The following is a 27412-nucleotide window of genomic DNA, read 5'->3' on the forward strand; positions in this document are numbered from 1 at the left end:
AAGATTCAGTATGATGGACTGCAAGCCTGTGACTACCTCGAGGATCTTAACTTTTAGAAGTTATATGGTAGTGATGTCGGACCAGACTTGGGAAATGCCTCTGAGTTTCAAAAACTCATTCGCAATGATGTTCTTGGTGAACCTCTGTCCGAACATATGTTTTGCAGTTAGCATTGTGAGCTCATATTTCGTTGAGCCTCACTGGATTGATGCCAGGAATCTTCTGAGATGTCTTCAGGACACAATCTCTCATGGATTAAGATACACTGCCGAAGATGTGAGACTACTTGGATATATTGATGTTGATTGGGCAGGCAGTGTGGTGGACCGTAAGAGCACTTCCGGGTACTATTTCACCTTGGGATCTGCTTCGATATCTTGGATGAGAAGGAAGCAGAAGTCGGTGGCTTTGAGCACCACCGAAGCAGGATATATTGTTGCTAGCATAACCTCGTGTGAGGCAGTCTAGTTGCGAAAGCTCTTCAGTGAGCTGTTTGGATTTACATTGGATACCACTGTGATTCTCTGTAACAACCAGAGGTGGGATTCGATTATTGAGGAATCTCGTATTCGTCAATTGCTCCTGCAGATAGACATCATCTGGGATATGGTAAGTCGATGAGCAAGGAAGCTCCATCACATTAAGATGATGTACAGGTTGATACACCTTGTCAAAGCCCCGAGGAAAGATCTAATCTGTGATTTTCCCAAACGACTTGGAGTCGGCAAGAAACCTTTGTACACGGGTCCTGCATGTTGCATACATTGAGCTCTGGGAGCTCTAAGGGCTTGCGGTTCCTACTGGAGCAACATATGACCACAGGGTGACTCACCCTCCCCTGGTGGTGCACACTGGAACAAGATGATTCGCTCTCTTGTGGGACAAGATGATTCGCTCTCTTGTAGAACAGGATGATTCGCTCTCCTGAGTAGCAGGATGATTAGTTCTCCTGTGAGGCCTAGATTGATGTGTTCTCCATGGCAACCTGGATTGATGTGTTCTCCACAGCGATTGTAGCAGGATTGATGTGTTCTCCTGTGAGGCCTGGATTGATGTGTTCTCCTGTGAGGCCTGGATTGATGTGTTCTCCATGGCAATTGTAGTAGGATTGATGTGTTCTCCTGTGAGGCCTGGATTGATGTGTTCTCCATGGCAATTGTAGCAGGATTGATGTGTTCTCCTGTGAGGACAGGATTGATGTGTTCTCCTGTGAGGACAAGATTGATTAGTTCTCCTGTCGAGGCATCCTACCCATGCAGTCTGGGACTCATGGGAAGTACCTCTCATCTGATCAATGAGCAAGGAAATGAAGTTAGGGACCATAGTAGTACCGATGGACGCATCGTTGTAACTACCGTACTCCCTACGCTAGGATGACCTCCATTGATCTGGGATCAATGATACTGGTCTGGGACCAGTGGTAGGAGTTGTACCATACTATGACGTTGACTTCGGGTCGGTTGAGACTGGTCTGGGATCAGTGGTACATACTCTGAGACTGACTTTGAGTCAGTGGAGGATGATATTGGTCTGGGACCATTGGAGTTGTACTCACTATGACGCTGACTTTGGGTTGGTTGAGACTGGTCTGGGACCAGTGGTACATACTCTGAGACTGACTTTGAGTCAGTATGATACATCCTCGATCATTTCTTCTTCTTCATAATTCGGACAAAAGCAGAGCAGAACAGAGCAAAACAGTACAGATCAGTGCAGGCAGAACAAGACAAAGCAGAACAGGAAGAATAGAGCAGAGCAGGGCAAGGGTCAGGCTGTACAGGGCAGTGCATTTGATGGATGAATAGTAATGACCGATAGACAGATTGCAGATGAAGTTCTCCATGGTTGAGAGGGAGTGTTAAAATTGGAAACCAGGGCAAAACTTCAGGTGGGTCATCTTATTCATGGCTGATAATATTTTTATTAGATTCCTCTCGTCGAGAGGTGTAGGATTGATATAAAGATCATCCGATTCCGATAAGTATTCATGGAGATATGAATTTATTTTGATTATGGAATTATTATCAAGCCGACCTACAACTCATGTAGGCTCAGAAGCCCAACAGTCGCATCTATTCACCCACCAACGTTGTGTATAAATATAAGAGGACTTTTCCTCATTTGGACTCACTCATCTCATCACATCTCTCTCTCTACTGCGCAGATATGAGTCTCTTCTCTACTGCGCTGAAATGGGTCTCTCTCTCTCACATGTTTGAAGCCGAAAACTTCTGAAACTGAAGCTGCAACTGCAGAAGTAAAGATTGACTTGCGTGGCCTAGAAGATCTCCTCTTTGGAACTGCGCTGTAGGTTCATCTGAATCTCCTTTGAAAGCCGCAACTTTTGGTGGTGGAATGAAGTCAATCCGACGAACGGTTTGCAAGATATCGACTGCCCTAGTTTGAAGCCGAAAACTGCTGAAACTGAAGCTGCAACTGCAGAAGTAAAGATTGACTTGCGTGGCCTAGAAGATCTCCTCTTTGGAACTGCGTTGTAGGTTCATCTGAATCTCCTTTGAAAGCCGCAACTTTTGGCGGTGGAATGAAGTCAATCCGACGAACGGTTTGCAAGATATCGTCTGCCCTAGTTTGATAATGAAGCAGCTAATGCTGATGCTACTGATCTAGGGTTTGCTACTGCTGATATGAATCAGATTTATTGTACTATTTCTCTCTGCTGAATTATTGAAGATAAAAGAAGATTTGATCAAAGGGTTTCCCCACACATTGTGGGGTTTGTCCCTGGCTAGCCGCCACATCTTGTGTCTCTTGTCTTGGCTTGTTTTTTGTCGATCGTTTAATGTTCTATCTGCACTTTACTTTATGTACATGTGATTGCTAATCGGTGGAATATAATAAGAAAAAGAAGTAAAATGTTATAAGCATAGAACATACCATAACTTAACACTCTATGTGTGAATGTTTTTCTTCAATTGTTCCTTTATGTTCCGCTGCATTGATGATGATATTGTTCTTTCTATTTAATTGCATATGTTGCTAATGATGTTATGATATTGTGGAGTGAATTCAATATGTAAATAATGAAATGCAATTATCAAAGAAAATAACAATATAGCCCTCAGAAAATTTAATACGGTATCAGAGTTGGGCTAAAGAAAAGTCATTGAAGATTGCCCCTGTAAAGAAACCATTGATGGAAGCAAGAGAAGATGGAGGAAACCTAAAAAAATGTTAGGGTTTGAAGGAAATCCTAGGCAATCTGGATATTAGGGTTTGATGGATTACATGAGGTTAGGGTTTGGAAGAAACCCTAGAGTATGAAAAAGGTTTGAGTTATGCAGTCTTGAACCCTAACATGATTAGTGAGAAGTTGTTCTAGCACTTGTGATAGATTCAGTGTAACCCTAGATGGGCTAGTCTCAAATTAGACCTAGCTGTTGATGAAGACGATTGGAAATATTTGAAGGTAACATTGTTCCATGGATAATAGACCACAATAACTCTTGAAGGTTGGTTCAAGAGAGAGTTGATCACCTCTCATTAAAATATCCTTCTTGAGGATCATCTAAGTTGCAGGAAAAGAGAGCTAGTACAAGAATAGAAGAGTTGGTGCTAGAAAAGGAAAGAAGTACTTGATGAAAGTTTTTGCAAAGTTGACAAAGTAGAATAAAATCCATAAATTTCAAGTGCTACAGTTGTTAATGACAAATAAGTGCTAAAAGTTGCAAAGGTATCTGAATATTACAAGGTATGTATTCTATATTGTTTCAGTGTTATAGTTGCAATTTTGGATGGCAAGTTAAAGCCCTAAGGTATGACGAAAATGTCACCTTTATGAATGCATATGAGTACACTTTCCCTTATCCAATTTGAGTGATCTTTAGGTCGATTTTGGTCCTCTCAAAAAGAGGAGTTCAATGCAATCATCATCTCCATATATTGAGCTGCCCAAGGTGGAATTTGATCCTAGTTGCAAAATTTAACAGGGAATAGCAAGAGTTACATAGCATAAAGCTAAATGGGACCTGTAGCTCTAATACCATGTCAAGCAAGGTTTGAGTAACTCCACGAATTGTATTTTTCATTAAGAGAAATCATGAATATATACAAGGAGAGGGAGACTATTGGAATTTGTATTCCAATGTTTCTTCATCTTCTCATTTGTCTATTTACAATATTTACAGTAATTTCCTAATCCCAAAAATTAGGTGTCAACAATGTTGATGCCCCTGCGCTGCCTTTGCACCCTCACTATCACTGGAATATTGTGTCTCGATCTCCCACTGGTCTACTCTCCAAGTGCCCATTGATTTCCTCTTATAATCTTTCGCTGACGAATCAATGGCCATGATCTAATCTTAATCAATGGCTAAGATCATCTTGACTCCTTCAAATGACTTCCAGAAGACTCCAAAGGAAAATCAATTTACCCCAATTAATACTGATTAATTAAGCCATTTCCCTAAGTTATACTTAGGAAAATTAATAAACTAGATAATTAATTCTAATCAAGGCCCTTTCCTTATAAACCTTTTATGGTTATTGGAGAAAATGTGTTTCCTAGCCTCATAGACACAATCTGAGACTAGAACACTTGTCCGAGCTACACAAAATAACATTGTTCAACCCTTCGAGCTTTTGCTTGTTGAGTCTGATCAACTACTAGCAACCCGTGAGATCTCCTGAAGCCTTTCTCCTCCTGGAATTTTACGTCCTATCTCACGATGCTCTTCCTACTCCCTGAAATACAAATCTTGTATGCCTTGGACATTTCGTTGTACCCAACAAAATATCCCTTTTCTACAATTACATCTAGCTTAGTGCACTTTTCATCTGGAACGTGACAATATGCGATAGTGCCAAAAATCCTGAAATGTTTGACTTCTAGCTTCTTTCCTATAAATGCCTTCTTCGGTGTCATCTTCCCCAACACCTTGTTTAGGACCCTATTTTGAATGTAATTTGATGTGCTACATGCCTCTTTCCAAAGATACTTAGGCATATCCTAATCATATAGCATGGCCCTTGCTACTTTAGTTATTGTTTTATTCTGTCTTTCTACAACCTCATTATGTTGTAGGTTGCACGGAGTTGTCCACTTCTCTTGAGCCATCCTTTGTGCAAAAATCCTTCAAGGGTTTCTCAATGTATTTGCCCCCATTATCTATATGAAGAACCTTAATCATTTTTCCTATCAAATTCTCCACAAAAGCCTTAAACTCTTGGAAGCGACTAAAGACTTCATCCCATGTCTTCAAGAAGTAAATCCAGGTCTTCCTAGAGAAGTCATCAATAAGGGTCACAAAATAATCATAACCCTTGAGAGACTTTCCGCACATTGGACCACAAATATCAGAATGTATCAAGCGTAGAACACCCTTGGCTCTACTGTCACTCCTTAGAAATGTTGCCTTTGCAAACTTCCCAAGTACGCACCCTTTGCGCATGTCATCATGTTCTATACTCAACTCTGGAACACCTATCATGGTCTCTCTAAGCAACTTCAGTGCTGCATGATGGATATGACCCATCTTCCTATGCCATAGTTCTCCCATATCTTTGTTACTGTTGCTGCTAACTAGTGCCTTTGAAGTGTCCAACTGCAACCTGTACAACTTGTTTCTTCTCACCCCAATCTCATTTGTTGACTTCCAAACCCGGTGTTTTATGCACACCTTTTGTCCTCTAATGTATATGTTGTACCCCTTATCCTGAAGAGCAGAAACTAAAATCAAGTTCATTCCCAAACCTAGCACATGCAACACATCTATAACATGAATATTTTTTCCTGACTCTCTTTGAATGTGACTATCCTTCTCCCAATTAGAGTACACTTAGACTTGTTTCCAATTTGTATCTGGAAGCCTATCTCCTCTGCTTTGTAGCTAAAGAAATACTCTCTAACTCCTGTCATGTAACATGATGCCCCACTGTCAATATACTAGATGCTTGTGGTGGTGTAGCTAGATATGTTGTCTTTTTCTTCTTCTTCTTATCGCCCTTCTTCCTGTTCGGACATTGACTGACATAGTGTACATGTTGACCACATCCAAAATACTTGATTCTACTCAAGTCTTTATTTTTCTTCTCTCCCTTGGAGTTAGACACTTTGCTTGGGCCTTTCTTGGCTTCACCCCTACCTGCAAGAGCAACATTTTTGTCATCCTCGTGCTTCTAGGTTTTACTATTGCTCCCACTCACAAGGCTCAACCTAAGCTCTTCTTCAGTGAAATTGCTCCAGAAATGATCCTAGTCAGGCAGGTCTTGTCGTCCATTAATCACTTGGGAAAAACCTCCCACTGCTTTCAAAACCTGTTTAGAGCAGTTCTCACGAGCTCATCATCACCTATTTTCTCTTTGATAGTTGCTAACTCGTCCTTGACAAGTTTGATCCTAGTGAGATAACTAACTATGCCTTCACCCTTGTTCTATTTGGTCTTTCTTAGCTTCTCTCAAAGGATCAACTTCCTATTTATAGTAGAATTCTAGAAAAAAATTAGGATGGCATCCCACATCTTCTTACACGTATCCAATTCTGCAAAATGGGGAAGGATGTGATCTTTAACCCCGTCTTGGATAATACACCTAGCTTTAGCATCCTCCTTGCGGTAGGTCGCTAATAACGTAAGATCTATCAATATAGAAACAACAAATGTTGCATATTCCTTTAGTCCATGCTCCTCTAGTAATAAAAGAATTCTAGATTTCTAGATACCAATGTTCGATGCACCATCAAGTTTGTCTTGATCTCTCAAACCAGCTGAAACCATTTATGAAACCATCGAACAATAAACCCCAAAAAATCTGAATGGATCTGAAGTGAATCGATTAGTGTGAAAACCTTTGATTTCTCCTTCAAAACTCTCGCACTTAGATCAAATAAAACCCCGACACTGTAGTTGCTCTGATAGCATGTGAAATTTTTGGCTACGCAAAAGGTGTTATTAACCTAGTTAATATTTCCTAGTACTTATACACAATAAAATAATTTTTTAGCTAAGAGTAATGAATAATAACATGAACAATGCCATTCACAAAATACATTGCAATGAAATACATGAGAAATCAATCACATAATTGACACACGTATTTTTCGACAAACATCCCTAGAAAAACCCCAATGTCAGAAAATTAGTGTTTTATTATTATCTTTAGCAAAAAAAACTATTGAGAAATTACAACCACTGCTTACTTTACATTGGAAAATCTCTGGCAATTTTTTTCTTCTCCTGCATTGATCAAATTGGCTAGGGAAATAACCCTTTGGCCCCTTTCCTACAATCTGCACTACCTCTAGCAACGTGCACTAACTCTCCAACAAACTTGCATAGCTTTTGGCAACTCGCATTTCTCACGCATGCGACCTTCTGGAAGCTCGATCTACCTTCCTAGAAACTTGATCTGTCTTCCGGAACTCGCAGATCCTCTGGAAAAATCACACTTGCTCTAGAAAAATAACCCGACCCTCTTTGCAGAAAATAATTGATACCAAAACCTCCCTTTGAAGCTCAGAAGCTGGAAGTCTCTAGGATGAAGAATAACTCTGGAAAATATTTCCTTAATCACTACTGTTGAAACCCTCCTGTCTCACTAAAAACACACCCAAATCAAATGTGTCTCCAATGTTACCCATCTATTCCCTTTATAATATCCCATTCACAAATGCATGGTGACAATTAGAAATTAACTTGATCCAATTGATGGCTAAGATCATCTTAGAAATTTTCCACAAGCTTCCAGAGGCAAATCGATCTTATCCCAACTAATATAAACTAATTATCCACTTTCCCTAAGTTTTAACTTAGGAAATATTTAAAAATCACTAATTAACTTAATTGAGATATTTTCCCTGGGTGAAACTGAGGAAAAATTACATGGGTTTGGAGATAATTAATTATTGTGTTTCTAGCCTTAATGACACCTTTGAAGGCTAAAACACCTGTCTGAGCTACAATATTTAATAATGGTGACAGTGGGCCTCCACCTCATAGTGTTTTCCCTTGGTCTATCTCTTGTCTTTTGAGGCCTCTCACAAGACCTGCTATATTTTGAGGCAAAAGTCCACACAATGGTCCAATGATCCATTTGACTTTGAAACAACTAGTTTTTTCCCCAGAGTTCCTCTCAAATTGATGTTAACGACTAGTGAGAGGGTTGACTTGGCCACCTTTGCTAGACCTTCAATGCCCTTGATATTTTGAATATTTTGGCATAGGGTTTTTTCCAGCTAAGTTTTTACATAATTTTGACGTATTGCATGCCCTATTACGCTAGGTCGGTTGACCCATATGTGCCATATCATCATTCCTAGATATTGAAATTTGACATCTTAGGGAGAAATTCCCTCCATTAGGAAGCCTTCTTCATCCAGATAAGTCCCTACTAATCCTTGGAAGAATTTAATTTGTTTAAGGAAAAACATTATTTTTGATGTGAAACTCACATGTGCACAAAAGTATAGGTCAGCGGCCAGCCTAAAGGACAAATTGGGCTTCCTCCACCACATATAAATAAACGACATGTCACATCACTTTGGAGCATCATCACACATCACATTCGTCTCTTGGATGGTTTGTATATCTTTGAAATTGCAGGTCCAAGGCCACACGTGCAAATGAGAGAGAGGGAGAATATGTTGACTGAGTTTGACTTTTGTTTCAGATTGTTTTGACCAGCATTGACCATGTAGATTTTGACTCTGTTTGACCGAATTTCTGATTTGTTTGGCAGGTCAACTTGACTATTGATTTTACCAAGATTTTCTAAGCGTTTTGACCAATGTTGAATTTAGATTATGGGCTAGGGTTTCTCCAGGTCAATGAGTTGACTTTGACCGATTTCTATGGGAGTTTTGTTGATTGTTTGACTTGGTTTTACCAATCTTGGAAGGTTGAATTCGGTGCTACTTTGATTGAATTGTTTGGATGATTGTTAACCGTTGATCGTTGATTGATTAGGGTTGTTGCTACTATTGTTGACTTTGACCAAATTTGCAGACTTTGACTTTGCATCAAATTCGACTTGTTGGCTCATCTTCGACTAGATATTGATTGGTTGGTTTGGATAGTCAAATCTATTGAGCTTTGAATCTTTTTTGATGAACTTGAACATTGTATCTCTCTACTGAACATTGGATGACAATCTAATAGAAGAAGAATTTGGAAAGGGTTTTCCCCATTGTGGGGCTTTTCCCTAGTCTTTGACCAAATCTTGTGTCTTTCTTATTCTTGTTCTTGGTTGTCTTCTATTGTGGATTTGGATTATTGTTCTATCTATAATTGTTTACTGTCATTGGAAGATCGAATTTATTGGATAAAGTGATTGCTAATTGAAGAAGAATCGTTGTAAGTGATTGTGCTAAGCATAGAACACTGGAAAATTAACACTACAGAGGGATCTCCAATGCCCAAGAAAATTTGGAGAAACTCCCACCTAGGTATTGTTTCTCATCTTGTTGACCAATTTTGATGTAATGCAGGAAAAAATTCAACAAAATCTACCCTTTTTAAGTTGCTTGAAAGTCTCACATACTATTGGGCTACCTTTTACTATCATTTTCTTGATGATGCATTCATATTTTGGAAAAAATTCAACATGGCATGTCATCTATATTTTTTGCTGAACATTTTGAGTTAACGTTTTGAATTTCAAAACCACATTCATTGGGAAATGTGAACTGCTAAATTTGTGAGACTACCATGTTGGGAATTGTCTAAGGAATATCGCATCAAGGCCAGTGCCACCTGCAGACTAAATGACTCACATAACCATGTTGTAAGATATAGGTGCACCTTGATGTGGTTGGAGTCTAGACTAGTCCATACACTAGCGATCACCCCTAGATAACTGAGGTTTCTATAGACCATGAGTCCCAATGCAATCCTATCAAGGACGAAAGCAACTAGGGACATAACTAAAAAGGACCAACTATGGCCGACAATCACAAGGCCTAAAACACGTACATACAAAGACTCACATGGTTTTTACAAGGCTTTTGACTTGCAACGTTAGGCTTATAATTGTGATATTACAAAGTAAAAAAATGTTTGTACCCCTACTAATATGAGGGGTAACAAGTACAAACTTACATTTATAAGTACAAAGTTTAAGGTTTTGTAGATCACTTGTTAGGCATTGGTCTTATAAATTATCCCCAGTCTTTTATCTTGTTGAGGTTTCTAAAACTAATGCTTTCATCTAATAGTAAATCAATCTCCTTTCCTTTCATGGTCTCCTTTATTAACCATAATTTGGCGTGCTTATGTCTTTTATTACTAGCATAAATGTTTAGAAGTTAGTAGTTGGATTTAGCCATATTTCGTATTGGGTTACATAGTACAAAACCCTCATTGCTACATTCACTCCATTCAATTGGATGTTTCACTCCACATTGAAAACATGGATAATTTAATTAATCTTCATAGATGGTTTGTACTTTCTTTAACTATTATAAAGTTTTGTTTTAGTTGTCGTTATTTTGTATGACAATTGTCAAATGTTGTTATAAACATCTTGTTTCTAGTCATCTTTTTTATGAATATATGCACATTAATGGATGAGTTTGTGTTTTGTTCAATCTAAACGCACGTTAAATGCAAGTGTGACATATATTGTATAATCCATTCTAATGTAAAATGTTGTGTTTCACTTGGGAAAATATGTCTTGTTGATTTATAAAGATTTCATATCGTGGCTTCAAACTTCAATTCCAAGTATAATTCTCAAAAATTAAAATCTATTAAGATAGTTGTTCAATTTTGTAGCCATAATCCTGTGAATAATACTAGCAATGAAAAACTATAATGTTTGATATCTATCCGCTTAAATATTGATGTATCAATCTCAAGTAACTTGTTTCTTCATTTTATGGACAGGTTATAGGATGGAGATGCTTAATGCATTGGAAAACTTTAAGCGCTCTGAAACAGGGGGCATGTTTATTAATTCATGCGTCGTGCATTGCCAATCAGAGCATCAAAACACATGGTTTGCATCAAACTCACCAATGATGAATAACAAGGTAATCATACTTCAATAGTACAAAGCTTATTTTTTCTTAGTAAAGGATTTAATTGACCTTTATTTTTTCCAAATTTTAAGGGTTCTATTCATTTTGATTAGGCATTATAATCTGCAACCACAACTGCATAATTTTTTTATTCTTGCAAGTTTTGCATGAGAACCTTATTAAGTCGTCTCACATGGATGAAATTGCATTAATTGAGAATTTGTCAATTAATGGATGTAATGCAATATGATATAACCATATTTAAGTTTCTTTTTAAAAAACTAGAGTTACAAAAAGATGCATCCAGGTAATGCCCAGAGATTTGCTACCTCTTTCAACCCATGCTAGAAGAGCCAAAAAATCATATTAAGCACTATAATTTGAGTCTCTTGTTGAATTTTTGTAGCTATGGCCAGTCTTCATAATTAATATTTTAGCCCTTGATGTATTTGTAGTTATAAATACAAAGCACATTCTTCATGCTATTGTCAAAAGAGGAAATTTAAGGCATGTTCTTCATGTCCTTTTCAAAAGAGAAAAATTTGAATTTTTGGAAATTGAATTTTTTGCTCCTAACAAACCAAGTTAGCCCTCCTCCTAGTCAAGTCGTCCCCAATCAAAAAGGCACCCGTTTGTCCATCCAAAATACCATATAAAGACACTCCTCCTCCATCATTTGTACACACAACTTCATATCACTCTTTTGTTCATGCAAGCTTATTCTCTAAGGTAGACCGAGTCCTATCTCTAAGGAAGACTGAGGTAAGGTAGACCGAACTGAGGAAGGAAGTTGAGCTCTGAGGCAGGAGGTTGAGCTCTAAGGAAGGAAAGACGCTGAGCTCTGAGGAAAATCGAAGATGAGTTCTTTAGTGCAGGAGAAGGCCGAAATTCGGCCCTAGCAAGGTAGACCATACCGAGTCTCTTAGGAAGATGTTTGACTTAACTAGGAGGGAGTTGGACCAAGTTTGACCAATTCTACTTTGTTTGTTAGTTTGACCTTGTGATTAACTAGAATATCTAGGTGTATCTCTTGTTGAATTGAGCAATTTCTCTATGGAAAAGGTTGTTGCGTTTTCCCCCATGTGGTTTTTCCCAAGGTAAATGTTTGTATTCTTGTTTGGCTATCTCATTATGATCCTACTGTCTATTGTTGAAATATTTTGCGTAATTGCTTAATGGTTAATGTTAACATGAAAGAATGTAAAATGAATATCATTAGAAGTAACTACCAACTAGAAGACCTATGCCAAAATCAACATGGTATCACAACTGTGGTATAAGAGCATCCTTGAAGAAGAAGAAGAGCAGCCTTTAAGCTATCCTCTAGGGCTTGCTCTATTCTAAACTTATTAGTCAAGAAGCACATCACAAAAGAAGGCCAAGATCTACCTCCTGGTCTAAAGAAAATCTTCACCCTTTTCTACCAAGTCAATGATGAAAGGAGTCCTAATTTTAATAGCATAGATTGCAAGAAGAACAAAGTATATACTAGAGATATGTTCGTGCTTTTGGTCAAGATTATAAAGAAGTCCAAAATCCTATGCGTCAGCCTTACTACTAGTAGTCCGAAAAGAATCCCCATCTAGTTGCAAAGCGCCGAGAGTGCCTCAGGATGACCTCAATAGAACGAAAATCCTTAGACACAGCCTCAGAAATCTGAAATACCTTACACACTAAATAAGTTTGTAGGAGGTCAAATTGAAGAGGCTGAGTCCCTTGTTTTCTTGAGAAGTTGAGCTAGTGTCACTTTGGAAAAAGCTACCCAAAGGAGTTTGAAAATATCTTTGTCTAAAGATAAGCCAACAAAGTGATCCTTTGTGCATGAGGTCTACTTTCAATCCTTGATAGGATTAATGTCTTTTGATGAACCTCATGCCCAATTCACCTTGAAGATCTAATATGGCTACATCATACAATACATATTGTCTAAAAAGAATGATTGATGTTTTATAAATGGCAAGTTTCATGTAACTTATGCTTTTGGTTACCAAAGGCCAAGCAAAGCTATAAGTACGTCTTCCAAAGCTCTAAAGTCTGATGCTTGCAATATAAGGTATGTATCATCGCTAACTTTGCTTACAAAGATTTCATTTGGAATAAAAGGTTCTTAGACTTCAGCTAGAAGAAATGATCACTAAACAGCCTTGTCAATGAATATGACTAACTTGTATTAAAGATGTTTCATAAGAGATTAAACAGGAATGTGATCTACCCCCCTAGTCAAATCATAGCACTGTGTCAAAAGTTTGTGTTATCCACCAATAGTGCGTGACACCCATAGGAGAAATTTTTCTCCTAGATTGTCTTCATTTGGCAGTCAATAGCCCCTTGAAGCCCCAGATAGCTCGATGTGCGACCATCTCCGCCACGTGCGCTAGCCATTATGTGCCCTCACCCATTCTGTCATGATCGTATGTTTGAAGGTAGGTCTTCCAATCCTAAAGGTATGGCTTTTCATTTATGTAATTGGGTATTTTTGCTTACTTATTATGGACACATGTGGACATGAATTAGTGGGGGGATTCAACGAAAGAATGGGCTTGTTTTGTACTCTTGTCCCCTTGTCCAATTTGGTGGTTAGTCTTGTATCCTAGTCTCGTGAGATCTCCTTTATTGGCCACTAGCTTTAGGAGTGGCACTACATGGAAAACCCTAATTTTGGATGCGTGGTCCCACTTCCCGAAACCACATACCTCACTCCCCTTCACTCATTATAGCCCCTTTCCACATATTTCCCATTTGGATCCACAAGGAGTTAGCCTCCACCTCTCCTTGTCCACACTTGGGGTCGAACCTAGAACGATGCCCCAAAGGTTGATGCAGCTAAAAAGAAAGTAAAATGCATAATTTGGCCACTCTTAATAGGAATTGTACCGCAAAATGCAAAAGATGGTCGGGACATACAAATTTAGCACGTGGGCAAAAACCACAACATGAGCTCTACCCCCTATCATTATGGCCATCACCCTAGTTCCTGGGGCCCCTACATGAGCCCCTGTACCATTAAGGAACCCATATTTGCCCCAACCCCTGATGGGAAATGAAATGCCCAACCCTAAGTGGATAATCACTATTATATCTTACACATCATCCTCTCATTCCCTAGAGCCCCGAGCAGTTATAAAAAGGAAAATCGATAAAAGGAAAAAGGCATATGAAGAAGGGTGGAAACGAACAAAGGTTGGGGTAATTCATGTACCATGATTGCTCCCTCCATCTATAGACCCTGTGAAAATTCAGAAACCCAAATCCTATTGTAGCAATTGGAAATAATTCTCCTAATTGTTAAATTAATTCTTAACAATTTATTTACTGTGAGCTACAGCAAATACTAAATCAATCACACTGCAACCTACACAAATAAAACTACGGAAGAAATACTAGCACACACATAAAATAACACAATTATTTTTGGACCAATGTCCCCTAAAAACCCAACTCGGGAAAACCAGTGCAGCAACTGAGGGTTTTATTATTAAGCAACAGTGAAATTTGAGTACAATAATATGGATGTCGAATATTAGCAATCCTGTAGAGAAAATACTGGCATAAATATCTTGAGGGAAATTACCCTCACTCCAAGCAATCCCGACACTCGACATCTCTCTGAAAATCAAGTCGTCCTCCTAGCTTTGCGCAGCTACTGTGTCACTCCAACACAGTGTTCTACACACTCTACCCGGAACAACTGAAGATCAAGCTGTCCTACCTTTTGCTAACTTGGAAACTTGTCCTCCGACAATCTGGAAATACTTTCTGACCTCTGGAACTAAAATCCAGCTTCACCCCAGCAAAATCAAACTTGCTCACTGAAGCCTCTGCGCTACCTCTGCATTGCTCCCTGGAGAAATCTCTACATTTCTCTGCAATTGCACTCGCTGGATCTAGAATGTCTCCTGCAGCCTCACTGTCTTTGCCCCTCTCTCACTGCTTTGATTTCTCTGGCTCTCTTTCCGGCAACTAAATGTTGCTACTCAGGAATTCGATTTGCTCATGAAATCGAACTGCACAAGTTATTTCTCCAAGCCCCATCGACTTCTTATAATCCTTTGTTGACACTTCAACGACCAAGATTAGATCTTGATCGATGGCTAGGATTAACTTGAAGTCGATCCGTGTGAGTTTCTAGAACATTCTCACCTCGACTTAATTAATTCTGATTAATTAGTCATATTCCCTAAGTTTAGACTTAGGAAATATCTAAAAACAGACTAATAGTCTAATTAAGTCATTTCTAGGTGGAATTTCCGGAAACTGTTTCTGGTTTTTGGAGATCTCATGTATTCTAGCCTCTCCACAAAATTTCAAGGCTAGAACACATCTGATGCTATAAAAAATAACACTCCCTCTTAGCAAGGAATGTGTTCTAGTGCTCTACTACACATCTTGTGTCAGCACCCTGTCTCGGCATCATCTCCTGTCATGTTGTTGATGTTTGGATACTACTTCCCACCAACCACTGCACAACTCTGATATGTGATGCATATGTGTTGTTGCTGAACTTGTTGAACTACTGCTGACATTTCATCTACACTGAAACTCCCTCTCCATCTGTTGTTGCTGCAACTGCAACATCTGCAACTGAAAAGCATCCTAAATATTGAATCAATCGTGATCGGTATGATGCATCTGTCACCCAAGTCTCTAATTGTTGCTAGTATCTGCGTTGTCACTGAAGCATCTGCACTACTGCTGACTCTGCATTGTGCCACATGCATTGTTGTCAACTCTGCACTACACTCCCCAGCATCTGAATGCAAATAGACTTTGCATCTGTCACTCTAGCATCTGACTGCATCTACTGCCACTGATCCATCTTGCTACAAAATAATGTGGGCCCCGTAGCAAGGTATTGATTCAAGAGGTGGAACTCCTCAAGAATCCTTCCCATCCGAGCAATGTGGGGCTACAACACCAAGTCACCCCACTTCACTCCTGGCGGTATGTCAGCAAACATGTCGAAGTCTTCCTCCAGCCTGGAGGAAAGCCTATTGATCTTTGTTGATGCTACCTGCTAGTCCTGCTTCTCCTCCTTGTCCTTCTTTCTGAGGGGACATTGGGTGTTGTAGTGACCAAGCTCACCACATCTGAAGCATTTGACCTTCTTTTTCTTTCGCTGCTCCCCCTGTCCCTGACTGGGACCCTTCGATGCAAGGGCCACATTTTCCTCCTCCTCTTGCTTCAATCCCCTATTGTTGCCACTGATGGAGCTCTTCAATAGAGCTCATCTCAACTCCTCTTGCTACAAATCGGCCCACGTCCTGTCCCAACTTGGCAAGGTTTCTCTACCCAAGATACTTTGGACAAATACCTGCCACTCCTTTGATACACTGTTGAGTGCCAATCGTACTAGCTCTGTGGGTTGAGGCACCGCCCCAACAACTGAGAATTGATCCCAGATCTCCTGAATCCTGGTGAGGAAGGGGTCTATGCGTTCCCCTTTTTCCATCCTGGTGCATTTCATCTTCTCCTCCAAGTACATCTTCCGCTACTCAGAAGCGCCTTGGTACAACGTGGAAAGTGTATCCCACATCTCTTTTGTCATTCCCTTGGTTGCTATGTGTGATAAAACATGATCTCGAACACCATCTAGGATCAATCTCTTCACCCTCGGCATCTCCTTTTGATATTCCTTCAGTCGATCTGCATTCGTGGGGGTAGCTACCACTGCATCAATATATGGCTTCAGGCCATATTCATCCAGAAGTATGGACATCCTTGCTTTCCAAATGGCATAGTTGGAAGCACTGTCCAACCTGTCATGATCTCATAGTTCGGCAGTGACCATCTTAGATGATGTCAAAAACCCCCTCTTCCCTTCTGCTCAGTTGTTGCTAGGCTATTCGCACTCCCTTCTAGAGTGAGAAAAACTGCTCACAACGACTGTTGATCCGCAAGGAAAATTGAACTTCTTGAGACTAGAAGTTCCCTGAGGAAAATTTCCCGTAGTGTGTGCTCTTCTTCCTCTTGACACTAGTTCTTCTCTAGCAAACTGCTGCAAAACTGTTGTGTACAGCTAGAAATCTGCTCTACAAAAAATAATGGCTACTTCCTTTGCCTCTGCAAACCTTTGATCTGGAGAGATTGAATTTTTTTGTCCCCCTCTCAGAAAAATCAATTTCTCCTCAAGAATTCGACCTCTTGGCCAAGGTGACCGTGTTTCCTTTGGGGTTTCGAACTACTGCACCTCAATTGTTGATTTGGGGTAGCATCGGATGTGATCTAAGCCTCAATTTTTGCAGGGAGGCTTGGGCACATGCATTCCAAAGAACCCAGAAAGTGTTTTGGGAAATTCCACCCATAATTGATTTTATTAAAATAATTAATATTTTTAATGGGGTTCCTAAGTCTAAACGTAGGAAAATTAAAATATTAATGGGTATTAATGTAATCAGGGGTCAAACTTCTAGAAAAAGACACGGATCAAGCCAAAACGATTTGAACCTTTGATTATGATTTAATCTAAGTCATTGGTTGTCCAACAGAAGGATATAAGAAGGGGCTTGAGGGCCATTTGGAAGACACATAGAGAGACTGAGGAAATCGATTTTCTAAAGTGAGAAGTTCTCAGGAAGAAAATCGATTGAAGAGATTTCTTGCAGCATAGGGGCATGGATAGCAGCTTCCGTAGAGAGAGATTCTCAACCGAAAAATCATTAGCAGAGAGAGGTAGAGAGTGATCCAGTAGCCTTGACGCAGGGCCAGAAGGGCCATGCAAAAGCAACGCAAAGGGAAAGAGAGAAAGTCGAAAGTCAGAGCCGAGGGTCAATTTCAGCAGCCGGAAGCCGAGGTGTGAGACCGAAAGGTTGCGTGTAGTGACTCTAGGCTACTGATCGAGTCCCCAATTGGGTAACACTGTGCCTGAGAGGGTTGATGCTGGGACAGTGATAGCGCAGAGCCACCCAGGGGAACCTCATCCAGCATCCGGAACAACTGGGACTTTTTCTCAGTGATTGTGTGAGGTAAACTCACAAAGCTTCTGCCATTATTCCTATTTGTAACTAAATAACCATGTGAGGTATTCAGTGATGTATTCAGAATTTTCTACTACTTAATAATAATAAACCCTCAAAGCTGCTGCACCGGTTTTCCCGCATTGGATTTTTCTAGGGACTATTGTCCAAAAATAACTGTGTCCTATGTGTTTCTATTTTCCTTGCTCAATTTCTATGTTTCCAAATCATATTTGATTTGGTGTAGGCTACTTCAGTAATTTACTTCAATGTTTCAAGAAGAAATCTGAAATAAGCTTGTAATGTAATTTACAATCTAGGTGAAGTAGATTCAGTTGGTTGCAGTAGGATTCCTGAGATTGTTAGAACTAGGAATTTTCACATGGTATCAAAGGTGTTGATGTGAAACAGGGAAAAGCAATCTAGCACTAAAGCAAAGGCCAACTTGTTGCAATAAGCAATAGTTCGAATCCCCTGAGGGATTATGTAGTTCTAGCCAGGAGGGTTATATTTTCGTGGGTGTCTCTCTCTGATTGAGCCAACAGAGAGGTAAGACTGCCAAATCGAAAACTTGCCAAGGATGAAGGAGCTACACAGAGCTAGAGGGATGCAGCTTTCTGCAAGCTGAGTGTTGGGCAGAAAAGCCATCAGAAGGAAGAAGCAGATCGCATAGTGAGGGAATAATTCCTCGGTGATTTCTTGTCGAGGAAATCAGTGTTTCTCATTTGCTGAGCAGTAGAGGAGCATCAACTTACCAACTCCATCAGGGAGTGCATAAGGCAACCTAGGAGTTGTTCGACATTTTTCCGGAGAATATGGCAACCATTGGCTTGGGGGATTAGGATAGGTTGGAAGGGGCTTCCAACTATGCTATCTGGAAGGATAGAATGTCTTTCCTTCTAGATGAGCATGCCCTCAAGACATATGTTGATTATGTGGTAGCTGAACCTGCGAATGCAGATCTGCTAAAGAAGTACAAGGCTGAGATGTCAAAGGCCAAAAAGATGATCCTGGATGGAGTCAAGGATCGTGTGGTGTGCCACGTTGCTAGCAAAGGGACTAGTAAGGAGATGTGGGATGCCTTGCCCACATTGTATCAGGGATCTTTCAAACAGCGAAAGATGTACTTAGAACAGAAGTTGAGGTCTGCACAGATGCAAAAGGGAGAATGTGTGGATCCATTCCTCATGAAACTGAAGGAGACCCGTGATGAGTTGTCGGCTGCAGGGCACACACCTCAGGATTCGGAGTTAGTGAGACTGGCTCTAAATTTCATCTCGAATGAATGGCAAGTCTTTGTCCAGAGTATCCTGGGCAGAGCAACATTGCCAAATTGGGACGAGATGTGGGCAGCTCTAAAACAAGAAGAGCTGAGGAGAGACCTGCTCAAGGTCAAACTTGACGGGAGCAACAACAGTAGTGGGTTGAAGCCCAAAGTAGAGGAGGAGGATAACGCAGCCCTTGCATCGAAGGGACAGCAGGGGCAACATATACGAAAGAAGGACGTCTCCAAGGTGAAGTGCTTCAGATGTGGCGAGATGGGCCACTATGCATCCCATTGTCCTTTGAAGAAAAAGGGTAAGGATGAGAAGCATGATCCTAAGGTTGCAGCCACAAAAACCGAACAGGAGGAGTTCGCCATGACAACCAAGATACCTCCAAGAGGTAGGTGGTCTGATATGGAACTGTAGTTCAATAGAGCTACAGATGGGCAGGATCCTTAAGGAGCCCACCTCTTAGATCATCACCTTACTACGGGAGCCCATGATCAGTAGTAGCAGGATGGAGGAGTTTTCAGTTGGTGCCATGGAGTGTTGATTCGATTGATGCAGTAGTTAGTAGCGCCAGATCTTGACCAATGCAGAGCAGAGAGGCAACAGTGGGTGGAGGCACAGTGCAGACCTTCAGCAGCGCAGAGGATTCAAAGGCCAGTGTAGGACTAGCAACAGTGGGGATTTCAGCACCGAGGTGTATCCACTGGATACTTGTCCAGTTTTTGGTGTTTTTAGTTGCTTCTCTCAGCAACTGAGTTGCAGTACGGATGCAATGTTAGCAGTGGCAGTGCTAGCAGCATATAAAATCCAGCATTTGAGAGGGAATTGTAGTACAGATGTAATATTGGCAGTGGCAGTGTCAAAGGCAGTAGTACAGTAGCAGCAACGGCGCAGTAGTTGGCGAACAACATGTTAGACGTCAACAACACAGAGGACGATGCTTCAGAGTCAAAGCAGTATGCAGTAGCATTGTATTGCTAGAGCACATTCTTCGCCTAAAGGGAGTGTTGATTTGGGGTAGCATCGGATGTGTTTTAAGCCTCAAATTTTGCAAGGAGGCTTGGGCACATGCATTCCAAAGAAATCAAAAAGCGTTATGGGAAATTCCACCCAGAAGTGATTTTATTAAACTAATTAATATTTTTAATGGGGTTCCTATGTCTAAACTTGGGAAAATTAAAATATTAATGGGTATTAATCTAATCAGGAGTGAAACTTCTAGAAAAAGACAGATCAAGCCAAAATGATCTGAGCCTTTGATTATGATTTAATCTAGGTCGTTGGTTGTCCAACAGGAAGATATAAGAAGGGGCTTGAGAGTCCTTTGGAAGACACAAAGAGATTGAGGAAATCGATTTTCTGAAGTGAGAAGTTCTCAGGAGGAAAATCGATTGAGGAGATTTCTTGCAGCAGAGGGGCAAGGATAGCAGCTTCCAGACAGATAGAGATTCTCAGCCGGAGAATCATCAACAAAGAGAGGTAGAGAGTGATCTAGTAGCCTTGACGCAGGGCCAAAAGGGCCACGCAGAAGCAGCGCAGAGGGAGAGAGAGAAAGTCGAAAGTCAGAGCAAAGGGTCAGTTTCAACAGTCGGAAGTCGAGGTGTGAGACCCAGAGGCTAAGAGAAGTACCTCTAGGCTACTGATCAATTCCCCAGTTGGGTGATGTAGTGCCTGAGAGGGCTGATGCTAGGACAACATAGAGGCAGCGCAGTGATAGCACAGAGCCGCCCAGGGGCACCTCATCCAGCAGCCAGAACAACCGGGACTTTTTCTCAATGATTATGTGAGGTAAACTCACAGAGCTTCTGCCAGTATTTCTCTCTGTAACTGAATAACCCTATGAGATATTCATTGATGTATTCAGAATTTTGTACTACTTAAAAATAATAAACTCTCAAAGTTGTTGCACTGGTTTTCCCGCATTGGCTTTTTCCAAGGACTATTGTCCAAAAATAACTGTGTCCTATGTGTTTCTATTTTCCTTGCTTAGTTTCTATGTTTCAGAATCATATTTAATTTGGTGCAGGTTGCTTCAGTATTCTACTTCAATGTTTCAAGAAGAAATTTGAAATAAACTTGTAATGTAATTTACAATCTAGGTGAAGTAGATTTAGTTGCTTGCAGTAGGATTCCTGAGATTGTTAGATCTAGGAATTTTCACATCACTGAATAGTGAAACTCCCTCTTCGCTATTGAGCACTTCGGCTGATCATCTTGCTCTGATACCATGTGAAAATTCGGAAACCCGAATCCTATTGCAGCAACTAGAAATAATTCTCATAATTGTTAAATTAATTCTTAACAATTTATTTACTGTGAGATATAGAAAATACTGAATCAATCACACTGCAACCTACACAAATAAAACTGTGGAAGAAATAAACGCTGGAAGAAATACTAGCACACACACATAAAATAACAGTTATTTTTGAACCTGTTAGCGCTTGAGATTTCACCCTAGGCTGAGGAAGGTAAACCTTCAAGGCAACATCAAACCATTTCACCTCGTAGCTAGCCCTACGGGGTATGAGAAGGCTCTCTCCGGTCTATCTCAGTAAAATATTCAATGGACAGAGATGACCAATACAATGACACTGATATTAGGCTAGTAAACTGATTAAAAAGGTTGATTTGGGGTTTTTTGGGTTTTTGGTGGCAATTGGAGGGAGTGCAATTCAGGGTGCGGGGATTGAGCTCAGGTTTTGCAGGTGGGTCTTTGGGGCAAGGTAGGAGTTTGTGCTGATGCCTTTAGCTGAGATGGATGATCAAGGAAGAAAAAAGAGAAGCTAAAGAGGGCAAACAATGACTTTGAATCCTCTCTAGACAGTGGAAAACATAAACATTAAACAAATTTGAAAGCTGAGCATGGCAAGCATGAATTCAAACTTTATCACTTCATTTGTTTAATAAGCTGCAGTAAAGAAAGAGATGGAACACATAAACACACTTACAATTACAATAAGAGAACACACCATCAACACAAGAGTCCACAAGAATCCCAATGATGTCTGCAAAAACCCTGGTCTTCCTTTTCCTCAAATTGCAGAGATACAAGTAAAATATACAATAGGAGCTTCTCCCTCAAAAGTCCAACCTTCCAACCTCTGAAAATGATTGAGAAAATACATAATATAGGCAATCCAACCTCTTCCCTTGCCTCTAGGGGTCGAACTCATCCTTCTAGGAGCTGTTTCAACCAATTCTAAACTGAGCACTAAAATCTAGGCAGTCAAAACAACTTGCCTCTATAAGCTAGGAAACCAATCCATTCATTAAATATTTACCCTTTACATGAATGAATCTTCTAGAAGTGTTAAACAAGAGTAAAAGTGTCTTAGAGTTACAATAATTACATCAAAGATAATCATCTTCCACCCCAAAAAGTCAAACTGAGTCAAATCTGCGTTTTCTGGGCTGTACAGTGCAATCTGGCAAAAAACTGCCTGACTGGTCGCGCCCCCCTGCCTGACTGGTCGCGCCCCTTTGGAGCTCTGTTTGGGGTACTTGCAGGTGGCCAAATTGAGTAAAAGTGGGCTTGTTGGAAAGGTCTGTGAGTCTACTTTCCAACCCAACTGGAATTTTTGAATTTGGAGTTGATTTGACCCCTCAAAAGTCATTTCTCCCAAGACAGCTTTCTGCAACTCAAAATAGGGGCAGAAAGTCAAAATTTGCATGTATTTTGAGCTTTTGGAAGCCCAAATCTCCATAAAATCTGAAACCCATCCATAGGCAAGTGTATTTTTGCATGACAATTCCAAAAATGCAAAGTTTTCCCCGTTCTGAGTTGCCCCCATGTATGGTCGCGCGCGGGGTGAGACCAGTCAAATGGCCAAAACCTGTAAAATTCCCAAAAATGCCAAAAATGCTTCAAAACTCTCAAAATTTCTTGGGTTTGCTGCTAGGAGGATGCTAATGAGTATCATGGTGAGCGAGAGAGGCCTCAGCCAAGATACGGAGCGGGTTGGGCATTTTCCTTCGTTTTTGTGCCTTGGCCAAACTCCTTGGATCCGGCGATTGTAATTTTAGCATTTCTCTAAAACCATGACACCTGTGCAAAAAGTGAAGGAGGTTTTTCTTCTTTGGCATGTTATGGACAAAAACCTCTCAGATTTCCAAAATTCATCTTTGATTTCTCTGAAACATCATTTGAGTGAAACTTGTCCCGATGTGTGAAACAAGGAATTTTGTCGAAATGGAGCGAAATGAAGGGGATAGGGGGCTTCTAAATTCTTGGGGAAATTTTTGGGAGTGGGGAGGGATGTTAGGAAGCAGGGGAAAGTGGAATCTCAGAGATTGAGTGAGGGGAAGGGGTCGAAAAGGGAAAAACACAGGCCAAACCTAGAAAATTGCCAGGTTGTAGCTAGAAACTAGGGTTTGTGCAAAAATGAGGAATTTGGCGGATCTAAGGGATGGGAAGTGTTTGATAAGGTACTTTAAGAATAGGGAAAAGTGTATGAACATCAGGAAACAAGTTTTGCCGGTGATTTGACCATCTAAGAGAAATTGGCTTTCAAAACCCTAGGAGAGAGAAATGACCTTGCCTAGGCACAACTGAAGCATGAACAAGATGTAAAATGATTCATTAGACACTGACATGAAAATGAAAACCCTATGAATGATGATAGACTCAGCTGAATGATGACATGGACTGACATTTGGGCAAACCCTAGACCTAATGCCTAGTGACCAAATTTTGCTTGAAGACTCACTGAAATGACAAAATTTGACCTTGACACTCCAAAATCACTTTGTAAGAGCATATTTGATCACTGGAGGAAGGCTGGAAAGACTGACACTAACATTGGCTCCAATGGGGATGGTAGCTCCTTGGAGGTGCCAAGAACCTCAGACCTCTAGGAGAGCAGACCAGTGCCTTCATCCATTGGGCAATGGAGTCAAAAACTCAAGCTGAATTGCATGACTGAAAAATGATGACTTGATAACACAAATTGACTCTCACTCAACTAAAAACTGACTCAACACTTAAACACAACCGACAAACTGAAAATGATGCTCAAAGGGGAGCTTATTCATCACAACCTACTCTAACAGTTTCATACATCACCGGGTCAAGTGAAATGAAACAACCAATGTAACCAAGCAAGTATCCGATCTGCTGTTCGAATTCTCCACAAGTTCTCACTTATGAATAACAAGAGAGAACTACTGAAAGGCAACTCCCATGACAACTTAGAAACAGATCCGTGGAATGATATGAATTCTCTATCCACCTCCAAAAACACTGCATAAGGATCTTGAAATTCAAGCACATTGGAACTTAGCTCATCCAATGGATTACTTCTCGTTTCCTCATATGAATGCAAATTGTGATCTGAGCCTTGTGACGAGACCTCTGCTGAAAATGACAAAGAAACTGACTGCCGGATCAAATTCATATCAGCACATGTTTCAAGCTCACATGTGGTCAATGGAGAAAGACTTTGACTGCAAACCTCATCCAAAACATCAGCAATTGGATCATGAAAAGCTTGAAAAGACTGTTGCAACCCATTTTCTATTGGTTCCAATGTGATTACATGATTGCCTACATGCTGCTCATTCTTCACTGAAGATGGACTATGCAAATTTCCCTTCAAATACTGAAATGATTCAAAACAGAAAGGTAGGGAACCTTCTTGTATCATTTGATCAAATATGTCAGCTTCCATGCTTTCATCTGCAACTTGACAACCAATGGCATTTGGGGACTGCAAATCTGAATATGTAAAGTCTGGAACAAGGTTTTTATTGCCTTCAAGATGGTCTAGATCAAGACTTGTTGACAGCTGATTTCTAATTTCATGGAAGTTGTCTCTAATGAACTGACATGAATCAAAACAAAAAGGCAAAGATCCGCCACTTACTTCAAACTGTGCTGCACTTTCCTCGTCAATGTCATAGCTGATATGTGATCGCTGAACATTGTATTCAAGCTGCTGAAAATGAACTTTTTCCTTCCACAAACTAGCTGCTTGTTTGATTGCAAAATTAGCCTCTGTTTGGAGAACATAATCATCATCATACTGATCAAAATGAGGCAAATCATCACTATAAAACACATCATCAAGCATGCATGTCATATCAATAGATCTCTCTTCTCCAAGGTGATCTACAAAACAATCATTATCAGATCTATGACAACTAGGGTAAGAAACAAAATGTTTTGGATCAGCAACTTGTTCTTCTTCAATCAGCGAGCCATGATCTTGAACATCATAAGCATTTCTTGTGTTGATCTTGTCCATCATCTTTTCCATGGCACTTACCAAAATGTCAAGCTTCACCTCTAGAGATGTTGATTTGGCCGAATCTATGCTTTTCATCTCTTCTTCTTTCATCCTTGCTCGTCGGATCAGCAGATGCGCCTCTACATTTACTGCACTGTTTTGCATCTCGTGAAGTGTTGCAATGTCCCTTTCTCTCAGCTGAAACTCCATCTCCGGATCAAAGGCACCCGGATAGTGCAAGAGAGCAGATCTAGGAGTAGGTCTTATATCAACTGGCATTGAATAATAAACTTGATTAAATCTGGCCGAAAATTGTTGTACTGTCTCCCCTGGCAATCTTTTCAGCTGGTTATACTCTTCTACAATCAAGAAAAGGTTCTGTCCGATCATCCACCTATCGAGAAAAACTTTGACGAACTGCTGGAAATCTGAGATGCTTGCATCAGGCAGGGTTTTGAACCAACTCTTCACTTTGGCTTGCAAAGAAAGAGCAAAAAGCCTTATACTAACATCTTCTTCATCAACTTCAAAAAGATCTAGAAAATTCTCAAAATTCTGGACATGTTGCTCAGCGTTGACGTTCTTACATTCACCATCAAACATCGGCAAGTATAGATCATAGTTTGTGGGGAAAGCATGAAGAACAGAAGGTAAAACAAGAGGTTTATACCGATCTGGAATTTTACAAGGTATAGGGGTATGTACAGCAGGTATAGGTTCATCACAAAATTCGGAAAAAGGATCTTGATCAAGCTCAAAAGCATGCAAATCTTTGGTATTCACAATCTTCAAAGGGAAAGAATCAACGGCAGGCCGAGGATCTTTTCTCAAGCATAATATACTTTGCAAAGCCTTCTTGACATTCTTGGGAAAAGAGAAGAAATAATTTATGACAAAGAACAAAATGTCTTGGATAAAATTCCAACTTGAATACCTGATATGTCCATGTTGTCCTTTCATGTTTCTGCTGGTCGGGATCATCCTCCAGTGGAGTCTTTGGATCTGATCTTGAAAATGATTTAGAGTCGCCAAGTGAATGATTTCAGCCTTGCAAGTGTCTGATCGTTGTTCACCATCAACAATCAGATCTGAACTTGATATATGCGCTGGGGTAATATACAAATGAAGTGTTGTATTCACAAGCTCACGGAGATTGACTGAAGCAGCGTTTATCTACTTGCGCTGATGCAAAGCAAGAGCGTTTTCGAAGGCTACCTGGCGTAACTTCAGGCTCCGTCTAAGACTTATGAAACAAACACATCAACCCACAAACAAGTTTGTTCTCCCCAGTATGGTCGCCACTATGTTAGCGCTTGAGATTTCACCCTAGGCTGAGGAAGGTAAACCTTCAAGGCAACATCAAACCATTTCACCTCGTAGCTAGCCCTACGGGGTATGAGAAGGCTCTCTCCGGTCTATCTCAGTAAAATATTCAATGGACAGAGATGACCAATACAGTGACACTGATATTACGCTAGTAAACTGATTAAAAAGGTTGATTTGGGGCTTTTTGGGTTTTTGGTGGCAATTGGAGGGAGTACAATTCAGGGTGCGGGGATTGAGCTCAGGTTTTGCAGGTGGGTCTTTGGGGCAAGGTAGGAGTTTGTGCTGATGCCTTTAGCTGAGATGGATGATCAAGGAAGAAAAAAGAGAAGCTAAAGAGGGCAAACAATGACTTTGAATCCTCTCTAGACAGTGGAAAACATAAACATTAAACAAATTTGAAAGCTGAGCATGGCAAGCATGAATTCAAACTTTATCACTTCATTTGTTTAATAAGCTGCAGTAAAGAAAGAGATGGAACACATAAACACACTTACAATTACAATAAGAGAACACACCATCAACACAAGAGTCCACAAGAATCCCAATGATGTCTGCAAAAACCCTGGTCTTCCTTTTCCTCAAATTGCAGAGATACAAGTAAAATATACAATAGGAGCTTCTCCCTCAAAAGTCCAACCTTCCAACCTCTGAAAATGATTGAG

The 27412-nt window shown here is 40.3% G+C and overlaps 1 protein-coding gene across 2 annotated transcripts in view; it reads left to right on the forward strand.

Annotated features, from left to right (window-relative positions):
- Positions 1–27412, forward strand: part of LOC149150241 (pectin acetylesterase 8-like) — a 397641-nt gene that overhangs the window by 284100 nt on the left and 86129 nt on the right. For both annotated transcript variants that reach the window (XM_089437942.1, XM_089437943.1), the window contains one exon: positions 10837–10982. In XM_089437942.1, the coding sequence (XP_089294068.1) occupies positions 10837–10982 (146 nt within the window). The remainder of the gene's footprint in view (positions 1–10836; positions 10983–27412) is intronic.

The sequence above is a fragment of the Pinus tabuliformis genome, chromosome 9, assembly GCF_031772625.1.
Source record: "Pinus tabuliformis cultivar Carrire ecotype Pingquan chromosome 9, CPIR1, whole genome shotgun sequence".
Taxonomy (NCBI): domain Eukaryota; kingdom Viridiplantae; phylum Streptophyta; class Pinopsida; order Pinales; family Pinaceae; genus Pinus; species Pinus tabuliformis.